At 32.5% G+C, this 27,914-nt stretch overlaps 1 protein-coding gene across 11 annotated transcripts in view; it reads right to left on the bottom strand.

Annotated features, from left to right (window-relative positions):
* The window catches only part of CPEB2 (cytoplasmic polyadenylation element binding protein 2), a 67,798-nt gene that overhangs the window by 21,139 nt on the left and 18,745 nt on the right, over positions 1 to 27,914 (bottom strand). For 3 of the 11 annotated variants that reach the window (XM_087434104.1, XM_087434101.1, XM_087434105.1), the window contains 3 exons: positions 16,982 to 17,032; positions 14,730 to 14,774; positions 9,570 to 9,593 (listed from right to left, as the gene is read on the bottom strand). The exons of 2 other annotated variants lie outside the window; for them this stretch is intronic. In XM_087434104.1, the coding sequence (XP_087290230.1) occupies positions 9,570 to 9,593; positions 14,730 to 14,774; positions 16,982 to 17,032 (120 nt within the window). The remainder of the gene's footprint in view (positions 1 to 9,569; positions 9,594 to 14,729; positions 14,775 to 16,981; positions 17,033 to 27,914) is intronic. 6 more of the 11 variants (XM_087434107.1, XM_087434102.1, XM_087434108.1 and 3 more) reach the window with 2 other exon arrangements.

The raw sequence follows: 27,914 nt of genomic DNA, 5'->3' as shown, positions 1-27,914 counted from the left end.
AAACGAAGTCTTTCTAATAGATTTTTATCTTGAAAAAAAAATAGATCATAAATACTTAGGGTCTAAATAGAAATACTGAATTCAGTGCCAAAGGAAATCACTATATAACCAATGTCAGAAAGAGAGGGACCCAAAAATGACAAACTTTTTATGTTAACTTTAATATTGTAAGTATATTCATACTATCATTACATTTTAACAATTATTCTACATTACAAACTATAATAATGTTCTAACTATAATAAATAAAATATTACAGTTAGTAGAACAACTACAAAAATCTATAATCTGTATGTCTAAAATCTATTAACTAAAGTTCAGCTGAACAAAGGATGTAACGGAAAGGCTAAGAACCTATCACACACTAGCCATACCAACAAGAATCTTCACTGCTGGAAAGTCATGACCACTTTCTTTCTATAAGCCATAAAAGCTACAAATATTCATTTAAAATAGGAGTTAACTGAGTATACTGCATCAACAAAAATACTACTTTTTACCTTGCCAATTATCCCTCCCTATAACCCAAATTAATAGGATTATAAAAGAACCATTAAATAATTATGTCTTTCATGTACAGTATACTTTAAACATGCTTTCTACGAATGATACACACATATATTTAGTGCATGAAAATAACTGGCAATAAAGGTAAAATTATATGTGCTGAGAGAAGTAGAATTTGATTATAAAATGATTTGGAATAAAATATTTACAACAGTCTTCAACCAAAATTAAATTACCTTTCCCCTTTTTTGCTATGAAATTAGGATATATTTTCAGGTCTTTACACCTCAAAAGAAGGAAACTGAATGAGACTGAAAACACAAAATCTGTGGGATGTAGCAAAAGCTACGTACTTAGAGGAGAATTTCCATACTTAGAGGAAAATTTATAGTTTTAATTGCATATTAAAAATCAAGAAATGCTTAAAATAAATAATCCAAGTCTCTGCCACAAAAAGGTAGAAAAAGAATAGCAAATTAAATACAAAGAGAGTAGGATGAAGGAAATAAAAAAACTAAAATCAATGACATAGAAAACAGAGACTAACATAAAAGAAAATAAAGCCAAAAGTTGGCTCTTTGAAAACTTATAAAATCGATATACCACTAGGCAAAGTTCATCAAGTTCATCAAGAAAAAAAGAAAACTCAAATTACCAATACTAAGTATGAAAAAGGGGACATCAATCAACACAGAACCCAAGGACATTAAAAGGCTAAACTTCTTAACTGGTTTTGCAACCCTGACACTAAACCTTGACAAGAACATTAGAAGAAAAGAAAACTATACACCAATATCCCTCATGAACACAGAGACCAAAATCCTAAAGGAAATATTGACAGACTGAATCCAGAGATATATAAAAATTTAAAATACATCATGATTAAGTGGGGTTCACCCCAGGAACGTAAGATTGATTGACATTTGAAAATCGATTACTGTAATTCACCACATTAACAACAGGAAATAGAAATACTACACAACCCTTTCCACAGATGTAGGAAATGCATCTAATAAAACTCAACAGCCATTCATGATTAAAAAAAAAACTCGCAGCAAACTAGGAATAGGCATGAATTTCCTCAATCTGATAAAAGAGCAGTAAAAATCCAGAGTTCACATCTTTAATGATAAACTATCAAATGCTTTGGAAGGATGTTCACTCTCACTATTTCTATGCAACATTATGCTAGAGGTAGAACAGTGCAGTTAAGATGAGAAAAATAAAGTCTTAAATATTCTCAAGGAAAAAAGTAAAACTGTTCTTATTTGCTAAGAAAATGATTGTATATGGAAAATTTAAAAGAATCAAACTACTAGAAATAATTGCATTTAGCTAGGGAACAAATGCAAAGTCAACTCACAAAAATCAATTTATTTCTAAATGACATTAATAAACAATTGGGAAAAAATTAAAAATATTGCCATTCCTGTGTCATCAAAACTCATCAAATACCTAGGAATAAATTTTGCAAAAGATATGCAAGACTTCTACATTGAAAATGACAAAAATTTGCCGAGAAATTTTAAAAGACTGAAATAAATGGATAGAAAGAAGAAATCAACATGTGAGATGTAAATTCTCTCCAAATTATCTTATCTATTGATTTAATACAACCTCATTCAAAATCCCATCACATTTTGTCTTCTAGAAATTCACAAGCAAGTTCTGAAATTTATGGTAAATCAAAGGACTCAGAACAGTCAAAAAAAAAAATCACATAAAAGAACAAAGTTGGAAGATTTATACTACCAGATTTCAAGACTTAATAGTTAGCTACTAGGCTATTAAGACTGTGACAATGATGTTAAGATAGACAAATAGATAAATGGAACAAAACAGAGTCCAGAAATAGACTCACATACACAGTCACTTGATGTTTTTCAAAGGTATCAATGCAGTTCAATGTGCAAAGGAAGATTTTATTCAATAATTTGTGGTGGAGCAATGGATATCCAGTTGGAGGGGGGGAAGAAAAGAACCTTGAACTCTATTTTCACATGATATACAAAAATAAATTCGAGAAGGGTCATAGACTTAAATGTGGAAGCTAAAACAATAAAGCTTCTAGAATTTCTTCATGATATTTAGGGATAGGCAATAATTTCGTAGGACCAAGAGACACTAATGATGAAAGAAAACAACTGATGTTCCAACAATATTAAATATTTTGCCACTTATCAAAAGATAGTAAAATAATAAAGTGAAAAGGCAAGGAACTACTAGAAAATATGACAAAAATATATAAAGAACTCCCATAAATGAAGACAAACAACACAATTAAAAATGGACACAAGACTTATACTGGCACTTCACAAAAAAATATAATGGAATTGGTTACAAGGATATAAAAAGGTGCTTCAACATCATCCTTAGTCATCAGGAAGATGTAGATTAGAACCATAATAAGATGTCATTTCTATACCTATCAGAAGGATAAAATTAAAAGGCTAACAATCCCAAGTCAGTCTCATACTCTGTTGGAGTATAAAACTGGTGATCTACTTGGTAGCTTCTAATAAAGTTAAATATACACTTAGTCTATGAACCAGCAATTCCACTCTTGGTTATACATCCAACAGAAACGAGTGCTTGTGCCCACACACCCACCGCCACACACGAAAGAAAAAGGATACAAAAATGTTCACGATAGTTTTATTCATAACAGACCCCAAATGGAAAACAACTCAAATGTCTATCAATAGGGAAATGAATAAACAAATTGTGGTATATTCATACAATGATTCTATTCACCAGTAAAAAAGAAATAACTACTGATAGTAATTTCTCTTTTATACAATTTCTATAAAAAGAAACAGTCATCTTAAATTTCTCTTTAACTTGAGACTGAACTTCATAAATATCTAAAAGTACTTACAAAATTTTAAAATGTTTTCTTCTTTTAAAAGCAGAGCTGATATGGTTGTTCTTAAGACTCTTACCACAAAAATTAGAAGTGTTTTTATTTCTCCAGATAAATAATCTTAAAGATGAGATTTCCATGCTGTTAAAATCAGCAACAAACTCTAAGGATACTGATTAGCAAGCCCTATAGTAAAAATGATTTTAAACTGCAATTAGAGTTGCATTGTTTGAAGTGGTAGGTTTCTTTTTTTGTCTATTTTAGAAATTATCACTTGATCTTGACACCAAACACTTCATTTATATCCTCTAGCTATTGTTATGAAATAAACTCAATTCAAAATTCTTGACCATACTACAAGGTAACAATGAAGAATTGTTACATAAAAATGCTACTTCAGTGATTCAGACTTCAAATGTATATACATGCACACAGGTATGTATGTAATATGTACACATACATACACATACACACACATGTATATAACATACACACATACAAATGAAAGGTAAATTAAAGTTTTGTAATGGGAAAAAGTACAAATAGAAAAAATGAGAATTAATACAATGCAATATGAGATTAGTTATAACCAAGATTAGAGTGAGAGTCTAACTAAGGGTTCTTCAAGAGATTTACAAAGAGTAGGATAGTTTTAGACAGAAAAGGGTAGAGGAGAAAAGAGAGGGAAAAAGCTCCATAAGTAGAAGATATGTGTTTGAGCAAAAGCACAGAAACATTCCAAAGGCCATATCAAGGTAAAATATAGAAAACCGGAGACATCGGTAACTATGTGCTCAAAAGCCCTACTTACAAATGCAAGTAAAATAGCTTACACTAAGTTAGCCAACTAAAACGTACAATAAAAATTTTAAAGGTAAAATAGTAGTTATGATAAAGATTATAGATAGAGAAAGTAATAAGAGATAAAAGAGCAAAAAAGAAATAAACAAAATTGCCCAATCACTGCCAATGAAAGAGCATGAGATGGCTTCCATGTTGCAAGGGTTCTTTAATAGGTCACCAAGATCCTTCTAACATGAAGGCAACATTATAGGATATATGTTCCTATAACAGGACTAAAAATATACCTTCTCCAAAAGCAGAAAATTGGCAAAGCTTTTGCAGTGACGAACACAGCAACCACCACAAATATGAGCCTAATTTATTATGGATAACCATGATTCGAATTACTCATTTCAAAATATTTTTACAAAGGATTAGAGAATACATGGGACTTTTCTACATTCCTATAAAAACTGTTGCTCTATACAATAATAAAAACTATATTATGAGTTTCCTAAACTGAAGATGGAGCTAAAGGTTAAACTACGACTATATTGCTTGGGTGACAGACTGAAGGTTATCCTCTAATACCCGGTCTCCCGGTGAGTGTAGATGTACGTGCAGCACACAAGTATGCAGTTAGAGAAGTTAGGGGTAATCACTAACTCTGATTCCAGTGGCTGTGCTAATATGCCCAAACATTAATAATTATACTGACTTTTCAGATTTTAGGCTTATTCTGGAAGCCCAGAATAAAGACATTTCCCAACATATCAATGGGGGGAGGCAGGAAAGGAAAAGAAAACATTTGCACAAAATGAGTCAATTTATGGCTTGAATCTAAGCATGGTTCTTTGATCTCAATTTGTTATCCTGTACTTCTATTTATTTTGTGTTGTTCTAAAAATAAAAAGAAACACAAAAACCACTATAAATTAAGGATGAATATGAATATTCTTCCCATCTTCTAAGATCCTAGCAGCTACTCTACTGAAGTAGATAATCCACCAATGTGATGGAATGATTTTTATATAATATGCAAGGATCAAAAAAACTATCAAAACAACAGAAGCAGGTCTGAGACTGATCTCTCTCAAGCACCATCTGTTTAATCACATAGAATCACTGATCAGGCATACGTCTCCAAAGAACTGAGAAAAGAGCCATAAGGCACACTTATTACTTAAAAAGATTTTGCCCCCATAATAGGTTTGTCTTTCTCTGATAGAAGATGAATAAGATATTTAATTAAAAAATAATTATAACCTAGTACCCTGTATGTCTTTGTAAATTAATTTAATTTCTAGACATAATATATTTGCCTTAAAATTAAGTTCACTAAAGTTTTGTTTCTTTTAAAAATTGGTATGGCTGGGTATAGGTGTAGAGTAGGTAGAGTCAGTCTCTTCAAGGAGTGGTCAGCAAATTTTTTCTGTGAAGGGCCAAATAGTGAACATTTTAGACTTTGCAGGCCATACATTCTCTGTTGCAACTATTCAACTTGGCCATCATTGTAGCTCTGAAGCAACCAGATAAAAAGTAAATGAATGGGTATGACTGTGTTCCAATAAACCTGTTTACAAAAACAGGAGGCTTAGCCTGTGGGCCATAGGTTGCTGACCCCTGTCTTACAGTATTACCCTGGCTTTTCTTCATGCTTTGGAGACTTCGCCCATTTTCTGACAGTTATCAAAAGTCTTTATCAAAGATGAAGGATTTCAGCCTTGAATTCATCATAAAAGGATTTGGTAGTGGTGATATTAGGGGGAGTACACGTAGTCTGGCTACTTCACAAGACTGTTTAAGAGTCAGATGAGTTCAAATCAAATCTAATCAAATCAGAAAATCCTGGGTCAACTTTAAAGCAATACATAGTGTATTGTATTATAAATAATTCCTTATTTATTACAGCACATAAAACTGAACGGCCACACAACAATGAATAAATCCAACATCTCTAACTGAACTTCCATAATTTCACTCCCTTTAAAATTATTTCTCCTATCTTCTCATTCCATGTATAATCTACGAACTTAAGCTTTCCGTTTACCTGCTAGAAAAGATTGCTTTGTGGTGTTTGGTACCATTAACTAAAATAGGCTCTATATTTCTATTATTTAAAATATTCTATATATTTTTATTCCTTTTGGAGCATAGCAGCCCTTTAATCCTTTACTAAAGGGACAGATTGCAATATAGAAATATTTCAAGTGGAGAGAGAGAGCTTAACTTTCACTTCATACCTCCCTTACAACCCCCACCCTACTCCAACCCCAGGCCAGTCAGTATGCTCAGTTTCAGATGGAATGGAAGAAATATTGAACATATAATAAACAAAAAAGATAGATAATTTTCCACATATTAAAGTCTGCTCCCCATGTGAGAGTCTTCCTGCTTCCTAATCCTGACCACCAGGCAGCTCTGAAGTAGAAGAACTCTTTATGGCTCTAAGGGTATAGAGACACATAGGAGTAGGAGCAGGTTCCTACTGAAAAGCAAGGAAAGAAATCTTTGCTCTTTCTTAATTACTTCCAGTGTAATTAAATTGTGATTATGCCTCAGGTATATTTCATATATTAATATCTAGAGACAACTTGATTCAAAGTTCTTGACATTATTAAGGAAATTAAAATATATAAAGTTATTTTGGTAGTAATCTGGTTTGACTGCACTCAAGCGAGAAATCTTTTAAATGAAAACAGTGACTCTGTGCCTGGGCTTCAAGATAAGTCAGAGACTGCAAGAAGAAAAAAATAGTTCTTCTCAAACTGGACTACAAAGTCAAAATGCCTTGTGAAGAAAGACCATTCACCCACCACGGCACTGGTAAAGAGCAACGTCTTATTTTTGACAAGAATTATATCAACTCAGTGTGACACATCCCACACAAACAGTAGATCTGATATGAATGAGATTTTTTTTTTTATAGAAAAGAAAAATGACTAAATAAATGAATAAATGCAGTTCCTTTCATGGACCAAATCTAAAATATGAAGCCTAAATGGGGGTCCTTGGTGGTTAAAAGGTTGTCAGGGACCGGCCCTGTGGTGGCGTAGTGGTCAAGTCCTGTGTGCTCCGTTTCAGCGGCCTGGGTTTGAGGGTTCGGATTCCGGGTGCAGACCTACACTACTCATCAAGCTGTGCTCTGGCAGCAATCCACATACAAAACAGAGGAAGACTGGCACAGATGTTAGCTCAGGGCTAATCTTTCTCAAGCAAAAACAAAACAAAACAACAAAAAAAGGTTATCAGTCTGATACTGACATTGTATCTAGCATAGAAAAGGGAAAAAATGAGTAGGAAATAGGAAGAGAGCCAGGCTACTTCTAGTCCTTTCTGAGTCATTCCTTTGCTATGTTTTTTTTTTTTTAATATTGTATTACTTACAGTGTCAAAGTATTTTCAAATTAAAATTAAATCTCTCAATAGCTATTTCTAATGGGTATACTTCTCATCTTACCATCAAAATCAAAATTTTAAAAGAAGACTCCTACTATTCAAAGAGGACCAACTAAAAAAATTACTAATGCCATATGATATGAGAGTAAAATTCAGGTGTTATTCCCCAGTATTAAGCCAAATAATTGTGATGACTGTCAGTTCTGTCCTAAAAAAAGCTTTTACTAGAAGCCTTAAAACCATGTGTGAGTTTTCTTTCTTCCAATGCTGGGAGGCAGCTCTGAAGAAGAGAAAATCTTTACAGCTCTCAGAGGATAGAGATATATATGAGTTGTAGCAAGTTCTTATCTAAAAGCAGAAACTTTTGCTTTTTCCTATTATCATAAATATCATATTCATGTTATTATTATTATCATAATCATAGTCTACAATTATTGAACCAAGATAAAAGAAGATAAACAACATGACTTTCTGTTACCTTGCTCCTAAGAACTTGCTAGATCATGATATTTACACTAGAGTATGCCAAATTAGATTAAACATAAACTGCTAAGGCTAAAAGATGAAAAGTGTATAACAAGAAAAGAATCCTAAATTGCTCTGTAGTTTCAAAAACACCTAAAAATCACAGGTTGGTAAGTGGGTTTTTTCAAGAGAATTGAATTTCCATATTAAAATACCAGAGTGAAAAAAGATAGTCTGTAGATCTGAAAATAGGTACTAAAATTCTAAACTTTCCCCCTTTCTTCTCAGTTGCTAATAAAAATCTTTAGAAAATTACTCAGCTTCAGTTTTCTAAGTCTTGAATTTCTCTATCCTCTAATTTTTTAGCTAGAAAATTAAAGAACCAAGAGATTCAGTAAAGCATTCGGAAAAAAAGACTCCAAAAATGTTAAACTCAAACAATGTGAAATACAAAACTGGAAATACTACTTAAGAATATAAAATACTAGTTTCTGTCATCAATGGTGGCAAATGGTTTTGTTTGTTTTCAAAGTGCGTGCACTCACGACTAGATGAAAAGAAACTGAAACCCTGGCGCACACATAAAAATTTATCAAAAGGCACTAGGTATTATTACTGTCTATACTCCACGGCGCAAAGGAGATTTTAGGGGTCAAGGAACATCGTTTTCATTCAGTTTGGCACTTACTCTCTATATAAATATCATGATTATTGTTCACTTAGAGGGTAATCTAAAAATATAAAGTTACTTTTGCTTCTTCTCATCCCATCTACTTTTCTCCCTCTCAAATTCTGCACATGGAAAAAAAGAGGCACAGTTTAAGCCACAGAAAATGTCAGCTGCTTTCCTAGGAAGTTGAATAGTCCAGGATCACACAGTGCTAGCTTTTTCCAGGATCACACAGTGCTAGCTTTTTCCTTAAGATAACAAGAACCCTGAGGGGAAGACTGTTGTGGGGGAGAGAGAAAGAAACTGTGTGTGTGTGCGTGTGTGTTACAGAAAGAGACAGAGGGAGAGAGAATGGATTATATTCTTAGAAGATACAGAAATATTAGCAACATGATTTGTATGTATCAGTGTTAACAATAATCTATTTGGTATTTGTTATTTTTAACTGGGTCAAACATAAAACTAATAAACTAGAATTGTAAATTATATGCCATAGATAAAATAATCAGTCATAGATTTAGAGAGCAGAAAAATCATATTGCATGTCACCTTCACTAACATTTATTAAACATATTTCTTAAGCAAACTATAAATAGCATCTTTATTTTAAAAGGTATAAAAACTTTTAAAAAAATAGTTAAAATCTGGACAGTTGAAAAGGGAAAAATTTATTAAATAACCATATTAGTATGAAAAGGTGCTTTAAAGGTTAAGAGATTTAGGATTCAAAACTTCGACAACAAGTAAGTGCTCAAATCAACATACAATTCTTCTGTGAGTTTTCAGACATTGCATAAGAAATCTGGAATAATTAATTACATAACATTGATCAGTAAAACCCAATTAGAAACAGTTATACCATAGCAAACAGAAATGAATTACCTCGTCTTCGCCCATAACTCCTTGCTGCATGTAAACAAAGGACAAATTGTAAAATGTCAGAACTAAAAATAAGCCCACATATACAAATATCTGTGATAGGAAAAACTATGTGGGCATCTGGAAATTAGTGCTACTTTGTTTTAAGAGCTACAACAATGTCACCATATAACATCTGCATGATGTTTTACCATTTACAAAGCACTTTTATTATATATATCATCTGAACCGTGAAATTAACAGGAAATCCTTATTTTTCTATTTATAAAGAGTGATATAGCATACACAGTCCAACAAATAGCTATTTAGATCCAATTCACATTATACCAAGCCCTGCATGGAAAAGTACTAGAAGACACAGAGTGAAAAGATATAACAATATCTTTTGATTGATACTCTGAAGCCTATACAGCTTAGATAGAATGCAAAGAAATCAATCCATATTCAAACCTCTTAGTTGAGGAAATGATTAATGATATATTATAGCTAATAATGCTTTCTATCCTTTTGGTATATTTTGTAACAGCTATCTAAAAGTTTATGTCTCCAACTCTGGGGTAAGAGGGATTCAGATACAAATTATTAGTAGTATCATCATAGAATAGTATATATGTTAAATATTGTAAAAGTATAAAGCACAGAGGCATTTAAATCTGTATTACTAGCAGTTTACATAACTTGTAATGAAGAAAAAATACTGCAACTTCTTTTTCATAAGAAACTACCAGTTTGATAAAATCCACAACTTGTTTTTAAATAACTCCTCCCCTCAAATCTGAGTAAACAATGAGTATTTTTACACTAGAATTAACATATGAAAACAAAGCAGTAAACCAAAAACTGACTGTTAAAATTAAGATCTTAATTCATGTTCATGTCTTTTTAGGCCTGGGAAAAATTTGATATTGAACAAATCTCAAATCAAAATATATATTAAAAGTTGTCAGCAGTGTGTCCCCAAAAGTATAAAACTTAAAGATCAAAAGAAGACCCTTCACATCATTAAATACATTCTATTATAGAAGGTTTACAAAATATATTTTTACTTTTATACTAAAGCTTTAATACAAAGAAGTATGTCTACAAAGTGAGATTACAGTATTAGCTCCCCTATAATAAAAAGAGGGAAAAACAAACTTGTCAACTTCTAGTCATTTACACTTCAAGAAATAAATCAATAGATATAAGGCTTACATCAGTCTTTTATATAAAACAACTTCATTTGCTTGTCTTTTTACTGTCATTATTTAGCTATATAATCTACTGCAGACCTAACCTGTCCATGAGCTCCAATTACCTCAAAGCCCTACAGATTTCCTCGGCCTGTATATTAGTTTATATGTAGCTTACCTGTATGTATAGTTTACACATATATTACCTGTATGTGTGTGTGTGTACACACACACACACACACACATATATATATATCTATATATAGATATATATATATAGTTTAATATATAGCTTACCTGATCTATACATTAGTGTTTAGGGTGAGGGTAGGGGTGGAAGTGGCATTTAGAATTTTGTTGTCTAGGTCTTCTAAGACTTAGAAAGGCTTTAAGAAAAACAGGGTCTAAAAGAGATGAGACATCAATTGTGGAAAATCAGATTGATAACAGGAATTTTAATAGTGTTATCAAGAAGAGGCGATAGAAGAATGAATTCCCTGAAGTCTTAATAGTTATATTAAGCCTGGAAATGGTCAATAGGCCCCAAAACACTTCACAGCACGAGTCTCAGGAGCTGGGCTTCCTGCTTATCCCTAGGTTTGGTCTAATGATATTAATTCAATATAAATTTGCATTGGGGAATTTCATTCATGGCAGTAGAGGGTCAAGCATTTATAAAGGAAATAAATTATTCTCATCAAGTTTAAAGTCAAATTATGAATTATGATGAAGTCATAATGTGGCACATAATTCTTGAACTACAGAGAAGATTAATGACATCATAACCAGTTTATGTTCTTAACTGAGGCTACTCAATACTAAAATAGTGAAAATATGTACAAATGTTCACAGCATGTTAGGTTTCATCTCATTTCTAGGCTTGAACACAATTACTTAGAAAATTTCTCCAGCTATCTCATACCTGAGGAATTTTAGAATCCTGTAAGGAGCTATTCCACTTATTTTTTGGACAACTCTCAGATTCCAAGTCTCTACATTACCAAAAATAGAACTGACTGCAGATGAAGCTAAGCGATGTGAAACATTTCCCATTCTCTGTCATGGAAACAACCAATCTGCTACCATCACACTAAACAATGGTGTGTGTACTCACTTTCCTACCAATATTTCTATGTGAATTTCTGGGATATGTTCTGCTATATCTCTCAATCAGAATTATCAGAAACTCTCAGTGAGAAAAGAAAATCATTAAATGACTATTCATTATGTTTTAAAAAATACTTCTTTAAACAATATGCCCCTCCACTCATTTAGAATATGATTTAGGAAAAAAAAAGTGAACAATTTGTCATATAAAAACCGTATTTAGAGCATTAAATTTCAGGTACATATATTTTATAAAGCATTATTAAAAAGTATACCTTATACAAAAGAGAGGAATTGGCTATTTAACATACATGTGTTAATATACATATGTGTGTGTATGTACATTATATATAGAGAGGTATGTATGTTAAAATATATATTATATATATTTATATTTTTCCTTTTTGTTTAAATGAAGATAAGAAGAAGCCTGTGAGATAAGCCTGAGGACCTTTCTTATACAAGAGACTTTACAGTTTGGTCCTGGGTTACCAATAATCTTATTTAGGTTCTAAGCCATAGGTACAAAAAAGAAATAGGATGATTCTAACACTCTCTTTAGGGTCTTTGTGCCCTTATATATTGACTCCTAGGTACGGTTGTGGTATCTGAAGTATTGCAGCTAGAGGAAGGGATATGTAAACATATCAAATCACCTGGAAATACTTAAAGTTCTCTTGGTGTGAAACTAAAGAAATTCTTATTTCTTACTCTAAAAAGCCAAAACTAAGGAGAGAAATATACCCCCCAAATCATAATCCTTTTCAAGATCCAAAATAAATCGGCTGTTATCTACTCCACTCACTTCCATCAGCATAAGAAAAGAACTGACTGCATACTTGTTTCCTATTTTCATGACTCAATATAGTATATTTAGAGTATCTGCCTTCATAAATACAATTTTATTACTGAGTAAATTTTCTTAATTAAAAGATACACATAAGTTCTTTCCTCCCAAAAAGTACAGCAAGCTCTTGATTACAAATATGGCTATATGTAGTTAATCACAGTAAATTTAAATTTCAAACTAGCGTGCTAATACTATCCTCTTATACTTCTGCTCTATCTGTTCCCCTTTTGAAAAACCATATAAATAAATAATAAAAATAAAACACTAACGAATATGTAAGCTATTTTCCTTGGGAGAGGGGTGAGGGCAGTACAAGAGTACAACATAATCCAAATAGAAACAAATACTTGAATGATACATCATTTTGTATTGCTTCTCAGTACTATGAAAAACAGAGGGTATTTTTTGCTTTGCTTCATATTTTGTTTTTTACTACAGATAATAAAAAGTGTAAGATTTATGCACTTAGAAATATAAACATTCAAGTTGTCATTTAAACTTTAGACAGTACTTAACCTTCGGTTTTTAGACAATCTACCTTTCCCTATATAATACGACTTCCCTAAAGTGCTTCTGGATGTTAAATTTAGACTGTTCTGCAATATTTGAATTATTCAACAGTGGCAGTCTCCACCAGTCCGTTCAACTTGATTTTCACTTGATTTGAGAACACGGCCTGTTCAGAATTAGGAGCCTGCTTGCAGTTATATTTCAATCGCATTTTTTGTTGTTAAAAAATAATTTTTTTAAAATTTATACAACAGCTTCATGAGAGATACAGAGTTAAGGATTTGCCAGAGGTACTTCATAGTTTTACCTAGTTTGACCAACTTCCTGACCTTTACCCCATTCCCTGTTTATCCCTTACATAAAGGAATATTTAAAAGTGTAACCATAATGCTAATTAACTAGGAAGGCTGAATCCTAAAAACTTTACAATGTTTGCCTTATCTGCATAATATCTATACTACTATTTATACATTATTGTTTATTAAATGGACTCAAGCCTAGCACCACTGTAATATCACAGATTTCTGCCAGTTCTGTATGTTCTGAGGAATGTTCTTAAACTACAATAGTCATGCATTTATTTTAACGTGTATTTGTGCACCACCAAAAGTCATGTTGGGTACCACAAGGGGCAAGTGCATCACACTTTAGGAAACACTGCCTGAGAGACTCATTTTGCTTATATAGACCCAAAGTTTGTTCCTACATAGCTTCTTCCAAATGGTTCTAGCTTGGCTTTCTGTTATAACATTAAAACGAGCCTTCTTTGTTCACTATACATAACATATTCCAAACAGTTGAAAATATCAGTTATGTCTTCTCTTAATTTTATATTCTCCAAAGTAAACAGATCCAACTCCTTCATCTAGTGACAGGACATGATTTTTATTCATTCCAAGTCATTTTTGTCACTGTTCATCATCACCCACTGCCACAGCTAACTTTTACTTTCAGAACTGTTCTAAATACTTTACATGAATGAATTCATTCCCTTCTAACAACAAACCCCCTGAGGCAGGCAGCATGTTATCTCTCTTTTAGACATAGAGAATCTGAGTCAAAGTGAAGTTAGGCAGACTGTCCAAGATCACACAGTTAGGAACAGAAAAGTTGGGTTTAAATCCAGATAATCTGGCTCCAGAGTCTGTGGCATCAAGCACGATGAGCTACTGTTAAACCACTACAAAAAAATACTGATGTATAATTTATTACTAAATATTGGTTTTCAAAGTCAATAATATTAGTTATGCTTGTTGGTTAAGTAATACAACTTACTTAATCAATTGCCTAATACTGAGTTAAATCTGCAATATCCTGAAAAAGGACTAATTTAAAAAGTAGGTCTGCATACTGAGATGCCACAATTTCTTTAATCAGTCAATAATATTTAAGAATAATTTAGTATAGGCTAGAGCCTTGGTATTAACATCACTTAACTCCCATATCTCCCAGGGAGACAATATGCTAAGAATATAGTTGAATTATAAGTAGCTAAAAAGTAGCTCAAGAAAAATTTCCCCTTACTTTTTAGTGTCCTTTGCCTACTTCTCTCTTCAATAACCTTGGTGTCTACAAAAAATCATTTAAATTTTTAATATTCAAATATTTCCTTACCCTATAAATATATCGAATTTTCTGATTCTTGCTTCCCCTCTTAACTAATGATCGCAAATGAACAAAAGAAATTTTTTCTTTTTGGATCAAATTGTCTCTACTGACCTAAATACATTTTGATGTCCTAGTTTCATTATCTTTTTTTCTGCCCTAGTCCTTGCCAGAAAAAGTTCAGAATTTCCAGAATGGCTTACTGTACTGAGTATGAATTGTGGACCCAAAGTGGCAGACTACAAAGAGTGCCCACATAATAAAAAAGCAGATTTGTCCACAAGATGCAATTCTTGCTTGAAATAAAATATTCTTGTGTCTATTATGTGATGAAACTTACAACCTAACAACTAGATTATTTATAAGGGCTTTAGGCAACTAATGAAATCAATTAGTTTAATAATGTTTAGTGTAACCACTAAAAATAGTGGCTTCTAAGCCCTTTGCTCACATAACTGACATATTCTATTGTGATGACATATACTTCTGAATCATCCCAGTTTACTATGCATTCAGCAATCTAAGAACATCTGTGAATGATCTAACAAATTATCTCAGAGTATTTTCCTTCAGATGGATTTTAACAGCACACGTGAAACATATGCAAATTCCAATTTTCCAATCTAATTGCTTTTTTTAGAAGTTAAAACAGAAATGTGAATGATCTTTATTTACCACAAAGACTGTTCCAAAAAAAAGTATTTAAGGAAGTCAGGATCAATATATGAATAATTTGTTGTTACCTAAACCTATCATTATATTATAAATCAAGCCAAGAGAATAATAAAAATTATGCTCTATGTTCAGTTTTGTAAACTCAATTTCAACATTATTTTTAGTCATAGATTTAGTGTTTGGAGACCAGCAACTCAAATGATATGGTTTTTTAATTCTATGGTAGAAAAAAAGTTGAATGAAGAAGTCTCGGAATGCAATTTCTCGTATCTTTCTGGTCAGACTATGTAAAAAACCATAATTCACTGAAGTAACAAATGTGTCCTACTGGACTGTTGGAAGGTGTAGCCTGGACATGACCTCAGCTTAGAGTGCACAGTCTGGCGCAGTGTTTGTACCTCAACAATTCTACCTCTGACCATCCTTAAAGATCCTAATAGAAAACTCTGTGCTTAGACTAGGCTGGCAAGTGATGGGAAATTCAATACGTAGGAGTCAGATGTTGAATGAACCAATCAATCACCTCACCAAATGCTTTGCTTCTTTAATTTTTCTCTCATTTCAAAATCCTATCTACCTTGACAATCTCCTGGTAGCCTGGACTTTATTCCCATCTTTCTGTCACTATAGTCTTTACTTAATATTATAACATTAGTTCACGTGGTCTAGCTTTATGTTGGCCTTTTTTTCTGCCTTTGTTCTCCAACTTCACTGCCATGTTTTTTCAACAAAGCTTTAGTTGAAAAGAAGAGCCAAGCCATTCTAATGATATAATTATGTATTTTAAAGTAAATACTATATTATTCCTTCTTCTTCCTACTTCCCTTTCCTCATCCACCCTCTGATTTACCTTTGTGGAGGATATTTTAATCCTCCATGTCTTGGATGTGCCAAGTACTGTGATTCTCTGAATACAATGTTTGTCCAAAAGGAAGAAAATAAATTTTAATGAAAGTTTATTTCTTCTTCTTCTAACTCTGGTGAACTTCACTTTGTAAATTTTCTAGTTAGAATACATTAAGTTAGGGCGACCACCATATTTACAGAATCACCAGTATTTTTCTTAAACATAAACATGAGTGCTATATTAAGTTCTATGTACTTTGCAAACATTATCTCATTTAATTCTCATAATAAACCTTGAGATTGTTATTCTTATTTCACAGATGGGAAACTAAGGCTCACAGAAGTTAAGTTACTCGCCCAAGGTCATACCATAAACTGAAAAGCCAATATTCAAACTCAAGACTGTCTCCAAAGTCTGTGATCACTGAATTAAACCATACTTCACAAATACACTTCAATGACTGCTTTGCCAGCCAGAATACACTCAAACTTCTAATTCTCCTTTCTATACAGAAATGAGTTGCAGCTTTATTTTTATACGTATAAAAAGATTAACTTGTGTGTATGTGAAAGGTTTAGAGAAACATATATTCAATCCTCTTTATTTATATAAATCAATTGGAAACATAAAATGTTTTTATAAAACTTACCATTTAACATCAACAGATTGTCAGTTCCTGGATGTGGATAGCTCAATCGACCTTTAAAAAGACAGGAAAGGAAAGTTTGACGATCATGGAGCTATTTGAAAAGCCAAAAAAAGAGGGAAGAGGGGTAAGGAGGAAATGATTGAGCACAGTATATTTCTTAAGAACTAAAATTCTCAACTAAACTTAAGAGCTAATGTTTAACTCAAAGTATATTAACTAAAATTATCTCTGCAAGTTTAAAAAAAAAACAAAAAACAGTTAACTTTAGTTTCTAGATAATAAGAGCACAATGTGATTTGGGAGCAATGCCTATAGAATAAAGCCTATTTCTTTTTTGAAATGTAAAAACAATGTAGGTATCCTCGTCTTTCAAACCTAATACAGCATGTGGAAATTTTTAAATATTTTCAAAGCTATCTGTAGTTTTATCTACAGATCTTTTTCCAAAAATAAAACTTGAAGAAATTTATATTCCTAGATAAAAAATAAGCAGCAAAAACTCATCACAACTTGCCATTTAATTCGGTATGATTTTATTTAGTTGTATTTAAATGAAGTTTAATGAGAACATCTTAAATGTATTACTACAAATGTTACTGGAAATTTAACTTGTTCAAAGTTTACAAGTGGCATAAAATAAAAATACAAAAAATGAAAATATTAAAGCTTAAGAGCATAGTAGCATAGTATTTCCTTTGAGTCATTCTTCATTCAGAGTTTTGCATTTACTAAAGGCAGAAGGGTCAACAGTACAATATACTGCTGTGGATAAGAAAAAAGATATGCATGAACATACTGTGCCTTATCCAGAATTTTTATATCATAACACTTCGACTAAATGCAAATGGCAAGGATGATCAAGATTTTTAGTCCATTAAAATATAGGACTTTCCTCTAATGCCTGAATCTCTGTAGACTATTAGAAACGTACAATAAAATTCATTTAGAAAACTGCTAAAAATTAAATGTCTATGAGATTGCATTTTAGCAACTTTCAGCACAGTCCCTTTAAAAAGACACTATGATAGTGTGTAATGTATTGCCACCAAAAGCGTTACTGATAAATATCTGAATGAATTTGACACGATTAGTAATGAGTACAACCTCAGCAAGTATGCTAGACTCTATAGGCCCTTTATTATATCCAAATATCCCATAAGACAGAGATTTTCTGTTGGCTTTTGTTTTAATTATGAAGTTAAAGAATCTGGTCATCTACCAATGCAAGAGCGAATGGCAAAAAGATAATCCAATTCTAACATTAAAATAAATATATATATATTAGATAGACACATAGATATACACATACACCTATACACATACACTTCATCTAAGCTCTAATTTAACTACAGCACATTTTGTTTTCAGACAACACAGTTAAACAAAATAAACAAAATAAATTGTCCTTCAAAGGACAATTTAGCACCTCTTATTTACTCCTGAGTGTCATGCAGCATGACATCAAACAAAATGACCTCTTAAATAAAGTTATCATACTCTAAAAGCCACAAATAAGTTTATTGTTGTGTTACCTTAGCACAGAGTGAGAAACAGGAGCATATGTACAAAAGGTACAAGATAGAGTTAGGAAGCAGAGCTTTCCTAAACTGGATTTCAATAGCATGGAGGAGAACTTTGTCTGAAGTATCACAGCTAATTTTGGAAATATGCCTATGTCTAAGTGCTGATGACCAAATTTAGAGAACAATTTAAGGCTATTAAAAAATTACTGTTATTGCTGACTTGAGACTGAAAATCAAAACCCCTACACAAATGGCAATCTGTACTGCTGTTCAGTATAGCAAGTCCATTAAGTCTTGCACACTGACAGTGTGTAGGATGCTGAGGATACAAATATGAGTGAGATACAGTCTCTGCTTATGATGTGATAGGGGAGACAGACACAAATATACAATTTCAATAAAATCTGCCCAGTATGGAAAGAGTTATGTACAGTTAGCTTATAAAAAAACAAGAGTATTTAACCAAGCCCAGGATTCAGGCAAGACTTCCTAGAACAGTAGACTAAGCAAAGCCTTAAGCCTAGTTCCAGTTCAAAAGACACTCAACTTCCAATTGTCACATAATTATCCTTTAACAGGTTCATTGTTCAATTTATCCCAAGACACAAGTAACAAGATATTTTCATCACTAATTGTCTTTTGACTTCTTGGCTCTGAATAGACTAAAGGCACACCACATGTGGAAAGTTCAAAAGACAGATACCTATTTTCAAATGGGTATCTATTTGTATATATGTTCTAAAATATCATTCACCAAACAGGAAAATCTCTTAATATAATAAAGTACTCCAAAATGAAATAAGCAAATTTAGACTCATTTTTAAATTATCCAATTACTTTTCCTCTAGCACAGTGAAATAATAATACATCTTTACAAGTTAACTTTTACAGTTGTATTTTACCTAGGATAGTATTAAAACTACTTTCACTAAGAACCTGCCAACTTATAGTAATAAGCAACATTGAGGGCCTACTATGTGCCAGGAGCTTCTGTAAGTTCTTTACCACCTTTTATTTAACCCTCACAGCAATCTGATGAGTTAGGTACTATTATCTTCCCATTTGAAGATGAAGACACTATGCCATAAAAGGTTAAATAACTTGCTCAAGTTTATGCCACTGGCAGGTAGAGTTGAGCTAAACTGCCTAGGATTCGAACCTAGGCAGTTTAGCTCCATACTCTTAATCACTATCTTATAACGACTTCTTAGTTGATAACATAATATAGAGAAAGTTATATATGGTTGGTTGTAGGGCAAATTCATCCTTTCAAAAAATTCACAGAATGATTATGTAGTATATTAGATAACTTATACTTTAATACAAAAAAAATAGAAAAAAAAAACTGCATTGCTATAAAACCAATTTCTCCCTATTGTCTAAAAGGCCTGTGGCACACAGACTGGTAGTTGTATACTAACACTTCCTGTCAATAATAGGACCCCCAAATGCTAGACAGGCACAGGGCTGCCTGGAGTAAAAAACTAAATTTCCCCACCTTCCTTGTAGTTAAGTGTGCCCATGTGTAGTTAAGATCTGGTCAATGGGATGTTAAGCAAATATGCTATGTGCAGTTTCTGGTAAGTATGCTTAAAAGGGAAGATCTTCCCTTTCCTTTACCTTTTTCTTGCTTGCTGGAATGCAGATGTGATGGCTAAACAAAACATCCATATTAGATCACAAGGCAGAAGATGGTGTTAAGGAGAGCAGAACAACAAGACAGAAGGAGCCTAGGTCCATGAAAATCACCATATCACTTCTTAGGAGTGTTCTGTTTATGTAAGAGAAATAATTCTATCTTGTTTAAGCCACTTACAAGTTTTCTGTTGTCCCAGAAGAAACTAGCCTTACAAATAGAGTTGGCTAGTAATAAATTCGGGCAAATTGAATATTAGGTAACCAGGCTATTGCTTATTTATTATTGTGGAAATATGATAAAGTATAATAATTTCATGATGGTTTTAATATATTTATAGTTAATGGGTATATACTATCTCGGCACTTCTTTCACATTAAGATACTATGGAATTTAAAATAATTTTGAAAAAAATATATATATTCTTAGGTGTCAGTAAACAACTAGAGGACCTAAGTATCTTAAAAATTATCTTATTAGTCTATTACGGTTTTAAAAGTAATATGTATAATACATATATAAAAGACAATTCATGTTAGCCATTTTAGATGCATTTTTGATCAACAAAAAACACTGAGAAATATAACAACCGCATACAACTTATTACTTGTATAGACAAATTACCAGTTATTAAAATTTTAACAAAGCAGTATTTAAAGACATGCAATAAGCCAACATTAAAGACTATTCTTTCTCCAAAATAATTGCTTAGTACCAATAAAAAGAACTTACAAAATGCTCATGATAAAAAATAACATTTCTTATGTCACTTTTCCTTGAATTTAAACCTACTTTTAAACTTGTTGAAACGTAGAATTAGGAAGGATAAAATGAAGCGATCACTTCCCCAACATCTCTTAATGTTTGTATAACCTCAAGCTGAAAGCCTCTACTAGCAAGAAGATGTCCATTTGATGAAGAATCATCTTATTTCCCTTCCCAGATATCATACTCTCTTGTTTCTCCTCTATCACCAGCCACTCCTTAAATCTCCTTTGCTGTACTCTCCTCTTCTCAGCCTTTGAATGTTGAAGCCTCAGTGTCCAATCCTTGGACTTGACTTCTCTTTCTACAATGCCTCCCTAGGCATAAACTGCCAAACTTTATACATGATCTCTAAACAGATGACTCCCACATTTATATCTCTAACTGCAACCTCTCTCCCTCAACCCTGTACTTCCCCAGATCAACATATGGCACTGCCTTCCACCTGGATACACATCCCAAAATCTTGGGTTAACTTTACTCCCTACTCTATCTAATTTGTGTACAAATCTGTCAACAAATCCTGACTGCTCTGTTATCAACATAGACCCAAATTTGATTGCTCTTTATCAGCTCCTTCATATCTCCCTAGCCCAAGCCATCTCCAGCTCTTCACAGTCTACTAAAATAACCTAACTGGTATCCCTACAGTCTAGTCTCCATTCAGCAGTCTGTGTGATCCTTTTAAAACCTAAGTCAGCTCACGTTGCTCTATTGCTCAAAACCTTTCCACACTTACAATCAATATCTGGCCCCTCATCCTCTATAATTCTAACCACCCTAGCCTCTTTGCTATTCCTTAAACATGCAAGCCATATTCCCATTTCAGGAACTCTATATTTCCTCTTCCTTCTGCTTGAAATTATTTTGCCCAGGTATGACTAAAGCCTGCACCTCTCACTTCATTCAGGTCTTCAACAGATGCCATCACAGACTATCCTGTCTAAAATAGCAGCTTCTTTCTCTATCCCCTTGACACTATATTTTTTCTTCATAGCACTGATTCTTTTTGTCTCTACCCCTTGTTAAAATAGAAGATTCATGAGGTCAGGACTTTGTCTTTTTTTATTCTCTACTGTATCTCTAGCATCTAAAACAGAGTGTAGCACATAATAGGCTCTCAAATACTTGTCAAATGGATGAACAAAATATCTCATTCTATTATGTGAACCACGAACTCAATCAAAAGCACAGTACCTGAGTATGCGGTAGTATGTGGAGCACAGGAAGGACATTCTCTAAGTAAACGGAAAAACTATAGAACAAGTTTTTATCAGTTCATTCCTTAAGTATGGGGAGGAGAGGGAGGAAGACGAGTCCTGCTCTTTGTTCTTCACCAAGATAAATTTTTTCCTTCTCCACAACTATTTTGTTCTTATTTAATGCATACAATCCAAAAAACGATCTCCAAAGCCCCAATATTCACAGTTACTGATGCCAACCCATTCCTCATTAGTGGTGAGAAAATCGCTAAAGAATAATGCCACACATTCCGCCAACTCCTTTTTTTTTTGGCTGAGGAAGATTCATCCTGAGCTAACATCTGTTGTCAATCTTTCTTTTTTTGCTTGAGGAAGATTAGCCCTGAGTTAATATCTGTGCCAATCTTCCTCTATTTTATATGTGGGTTGCTGCCACAGCATGGTTGACAAGTGGTGTAGGTCCACGCCTGGGATCCGAACTTGTGAACCTGGGCCGCTGAAGCAGAGTGCACTAAAGTTAACCACTAAGCCATGGGGCCAGCCCACCAACTCCTTTTGATAGGAAAAAAAACCCCATTTAAATCACATTAGAATCATGAAGAGCTGGGGTTGGAATCAACATTAGACCAATTAATAAGATAGGCAGTATGGTGCAGTGGTTAAAAGCACAAACTTAAGAGCTACTATGTTCCACCACTTACGGGCATTGAAGTTCGGCAATTATTCTTAATAAGCCACCGCAGTCATCCAACTGTAAAATAATGGCAAATATCTATGGCTTAGTTATGAGAATTAAATAAGTTAATGGATACACGTAGAGTCCTCAGAACAGTGCTTGGCACATATCAAGCATTCAACAGATGATATGTATATGTTATGTATCATATATATGTATTATACACACATACACATATGCTTAAATGAAAAGATCTAATACTTCCTTCTTATGTGCTTTAAATAAAGCATTGCTCCCACTGGTTTGGTAGACTCTTCTAATATTTTGTCACTGTCTACATTTCACTTTTATTTCCAAACCGAATTAGAAAAAAAAAAAAAAGGTTCATAGGAAGTCTGGTAAAATCCACTTAGAATGTGGTCATTACCAACCTTGAATAACTCCAATCTCTGCTCAGATCCAAGGGGCAGGATAGTCATTCCTGACCTCACTCCCAAATCTCAATGCATGCCTCATAAAAGCCTAAGAATAAGATCATACAAATGTAGAAAAGACCCTTAGATCCAAAGTACCAGATCCCAAAAGAGCAACAGAATCATTCCTTACCTATAGCTAATAAAAGCCATCAATCTACTTTAGTTTCCTGGGAAATTAATCTAGTTAACTCACTCTTAAATCAGGATCCCATCATAAATTTTTTCACCTAATAATTATTTACAATTTTTAAAACTTTTATCCAATCAATACTAGAAAATATACTAAGAAACACCAAGGAACATAGAATACCAAAAACTTTGTTTCAAGTATAGTATAATCACAATAGAAAGACCATAACAACAAAAGACTAAACTTAAGTCATTAATCATCCGGTAAGAGAATGTATTATCATAAAGTTATCACAATAAAACTGGTACTAATTAAGATATATGTAATTAATATTAAAATCTAATTGAACTAATAATGGTTACAGAATAACAAATGGGCCATCAAACATTGCCAGTGGCAGTGTAAACTGGCATAAAACTTGAAAATAAGTTGGCAACACACGTCTAAAGCCTCAAAAATAAATGCATTAAGACTATTCTATGGAAATAAACACAGAAAAAGCTCACTGAATTTCACTTAAAAATCTGAAATACCTAAATGTCCAACTGTAGAGGAAAAGTTATATAGACTATTTCACATGCATGCAAATAATTTTAGAAGTTCTAAATAATATTGATGAAAAAATATGAATTATTGTGAAAAAATGTTTAATCATTCAACCAATAATTTATTGAGCCCCCTTATATTTGCTTGGCAACAGGACAGATGCTGATTCAAGACAAAGCAAAAACAGAGGTGGTCCCTCTTCTCAGACACAGTATCATGTGAAAGATATATACACTGGAAAAAAAAAAAAACCCAACTACTGAATCCAAAATAAATGAGACAATTACTCTGATTAAAAAGGAATATGAATTCAGGTCCATTTCACAGATCAATAGACAGTGTGCGAGTTCTACCTGTTTGGCTTACAGCAATGCTCACTAGATTATAAACCCCAACTACAAGAGCTTCCAATCACCATTTTTGTGTCTTATCTTTAAAAATGAATGGGCAGCAAAAGATCCTAAGATATCTGACAAAAGCCTCCAGAATGAGAAAAAAAAAAAAAGAACAAAACCAAACAAATAGAAAAGAGGAACTTAGAAGAAGCACAGACAATACAAGGAACTGGAAAAATAATCTTCACATTATAATATAGTGTTTAAAGATAAATACTCCAGAGAAGTAAGAAAAAAAAACAATAATAGGAAAGTTCTAAGAATTTTTTTTAAAGAGGGTCTTAAAAGTTCTCCAGAAAAAATTTTTAAAATAAAAAAATCAATAGAAGGGTTGAAAAATAAGAAATGAGGAAATTTCTCCCAAAGTTAAGCAAAAGATAAAGCAATGGAAAATAGAAAAGCAGATGATGAGTATAGGTTTAATATTTGAAGAGCAGGAATTCCAGAAACAGGTAATATAAAAAAACAGAATGGGATAAACTATCAAAGAAATACTCAAAATTCCCAAGAACTGAAGGAAATGGATCTCTGAATTAAAAAGGCCCAATGAATGTGTAGCGCAGGAAACAAAACAAAGAAAAGGAAGGAAAGAAGGAAGAAAGGAAGGAAGGAAGGCAGGAAGGAAGGAAGGAAGGGCAACAGGTAGGCAGAGGCCACTCCCCTCTCTTCCCCATCCCGGAAGACCCATATATTTCATTACTATGAAATTTCAGAACTATAGGCATCAAAATATCTTAAAAATGTCCAGAAAGAAAAGAAAATATTTAAAAACAAAAAACAAGGCAATCAACCATACAAATGAACAAGTTCTAGAATGGTATTTTATACTTATAGTAACTTTGGAAGTTAAAAATAATGCAGCAATGCTTTCAATATGCTAAATTACTAATATATAATTCCATACCAGCCTATCATGTTATATAGGTAGAATAAATACGTTTTCATACATATAAGGTGTCAAAATTTATGTCCCATTTGAAGGAAGGTACTGTAAGACAGGCCCAGTAAAACAAAGGCATAAACCATTAAGAAAAGGACATGGAGATCAGGACATGGATTTCACAGGAAAAAAGAATTTCCAGGATTAGACGAAGTTCCAAAATGACAGTTATGGAGGGTGACAAGAAGATGCTTCCAACAGCAGGGAAAAATCAGTCTGAGGATTATTTGATGTTTTTACATGTATTGAGAGAAGCTTCAGAGTTCTACTGATACATTTTGGGATGAATTACTGACAAGTACTTAGGAAACTAAGCCAAAAGAGACAATGATCAATTCCAGGGAAAACAAAGTTATATGAAAAAGAACGTTATATTATGGTACAAAATATACAAGGTTGACCTATGAATATTATTTGCATTATCACAGTAATATACTCCCTAATTTAAACAAAAGTGGTCCTATAACCATTTTATGAGGACAGTGCAGGGAAAGGTGTTGGAGATGGGTAAGCCAAAGTACAGAGTCAACAGATAATACCTAAAATGTAGGAAATACAGAAGCGTAAGTACATTATTTACAAATAATTACATGAAAGTAGCTACCTCTAAGGAACGAGAATCAGAAGTAGACAGAGAAGCATGAGGGAGAAAACTTCTATTTTTTGTTATATAAGCCTTATGGCACCATTTGATTTTTTAACCTATGTACACATATTTTTTAAACTAATTTTTAAAAGTTAATCAGGTTGGAGGGAAGATAGAGATTTGAATATTGCAAATATTTTAAGGTTATATATAGAAAAAGAAAAGACCAGAAAAATTATACACCAATATATCAAATGCAATTATTATAGTTTGTGAAACTATTGATGATTTTAAAACTTTTTTCTAAATTTCCTTTAATGAATACATATTAATTTAGGTAATAAGAAAACAAACATTTTAAGAAGGATAAACCTTCAACAGAGATTCAGAGATACTCTTCAAATACTATAAGCAGCTAAAATTCATAGGCCTAATTATCCCAAGTACTTGCTTTTATCACTGCAAGTTCTATATAAAAAATATTCTTTTTGTTGTTTTACTTTCAATTTAAAAATGAGTTATAAGCCTATATTTTAAGTCCTAAGAAAGATGCTTTGTGGTAAATAATAGGCTTTTAGTAAACATATATGCTCTGAATAAATAAATGTCATTTTAAGAAAATTCGCTGTCATTCCTGTCTGATGAGTTTTAGTTTTTAAAAAAGAAAAAACACAGTCTGTTGTAACTTAAATCCTTTAGTTAAATATTCAAAGATGCTTGGAAGAAATAACTATGTTCTCATATTTAATAATGCTGTTACTAATTAAGACAACTACCTAAAAAGAAATAAAAATAAATAAAACGAAAATCTCTATCCATGATACCATATTCAGATAAGTTTCGAAAACAAGAACTTTTACAACCACATTTTCATAATTTCCTTTTAAATCTGCAGATATTCTCACTGATGATAAAAGTTAAACTCTTGCAAATTGTACTTTCCTTAAGATGAACTAAATTCTGAGTAGTTGGAGGGTAAAGTATTAAGGTATCAGGTATATATTACAACAGAGGTCATCTATTAAAGTCAGAATATATTTAACAAAATGTATATGGCTTCTATACATATATAAATAAAAATCATTCCACAGTTAATAATGATTTTTTTCTTCTTATCAAAAAATGCCAGTGGTCTATAGGAAAAAGAAAAGAAAAATCAATGAAGGGGAAAGAATATGCAAACACAACTCTACTCCTTTTTAAAATAAGGTAAATATTTTATTTAAAAATTGAAAGCTTAGACAGCAATCTCTCCTCAATTAGCTTTTTTTTGAAGACATTCTCATAGACATGATTTTCATCTACACTTTTTTTGGGTACTTGTGAAAATTTTGACTCCGGGAAACACAAGTGGCTAGAGAAAAGTAAAATTAGTTCTGAGAAATGCATCCCTCTCTCTGTCAGAGAGACTAAGCCAGGGCAGTGTAAGGGGAGTAACATAACTGCTCTGGCATGTATATTATTGGTATTAGTTTTATTTTGCGCTTTACTATATTTTAATAAATATCATAAAAATTTTTACGATTTTTCATAGATCTCTTTGATCTTGTTCTATACCAATGTTTCTCCAAGCGTGCTCTTTACATGACCTGCAATGGACAGCCTCTAGGAGTGATGCCCTAAAACTCTGCATGCTACACATGCTCTCAGAGTTTGAGAGCCTCTGTCCAGCTCAAAAGTTCTCATGTTCTAAAATGTAAGTTCTCAACCAGAGACTTTTAGAAATTTATACAAGTTATCTTGTGACTTTGTACTTCAATCTTATATTAAGGTCAAGTGAAGAGAATCAGAGGGAAAAGAAAAGAGGCAAGAATATTTGGTACTACCCACAACCACTTGGCACCTTACAGAAGTAATTCCTTATTTTCTCAGGGGTTATTTTCCTTAAAACAAGTAGAAATTCTTACTTCAGGAGTCTTAGAGAATATTTTAGCAGTCAAATAATAAAAATGTTATTAGATATACAAAAACACATAGTAAAGAAAACATTTTAAAGGCATCCACTTGTAAACATTTGCTGGTGTAAAATCATGCTCTAAATCCCTTTTCCTGAATTCC

The sequence above is a fragment of the Ceratotherium simum genome, chromosome 8, assembly GCF_057802395.1.
Source record: "Ceratotherium simum simum isolate JZ-2026a chromosome 8, ASM5780239v1, whole genome shotgun sequence".
Taxonomy (NCBI): domain Eukaryota; kingdom Metazoa; phylum Chordata; class Mammalia; order Perissodactyla; family Rhinocerotidae; genus Ceratotherium; species Ceratotherium simum.
This window is presented reverse-complemented; position numbering and strand designations above follow the sequence as displayed.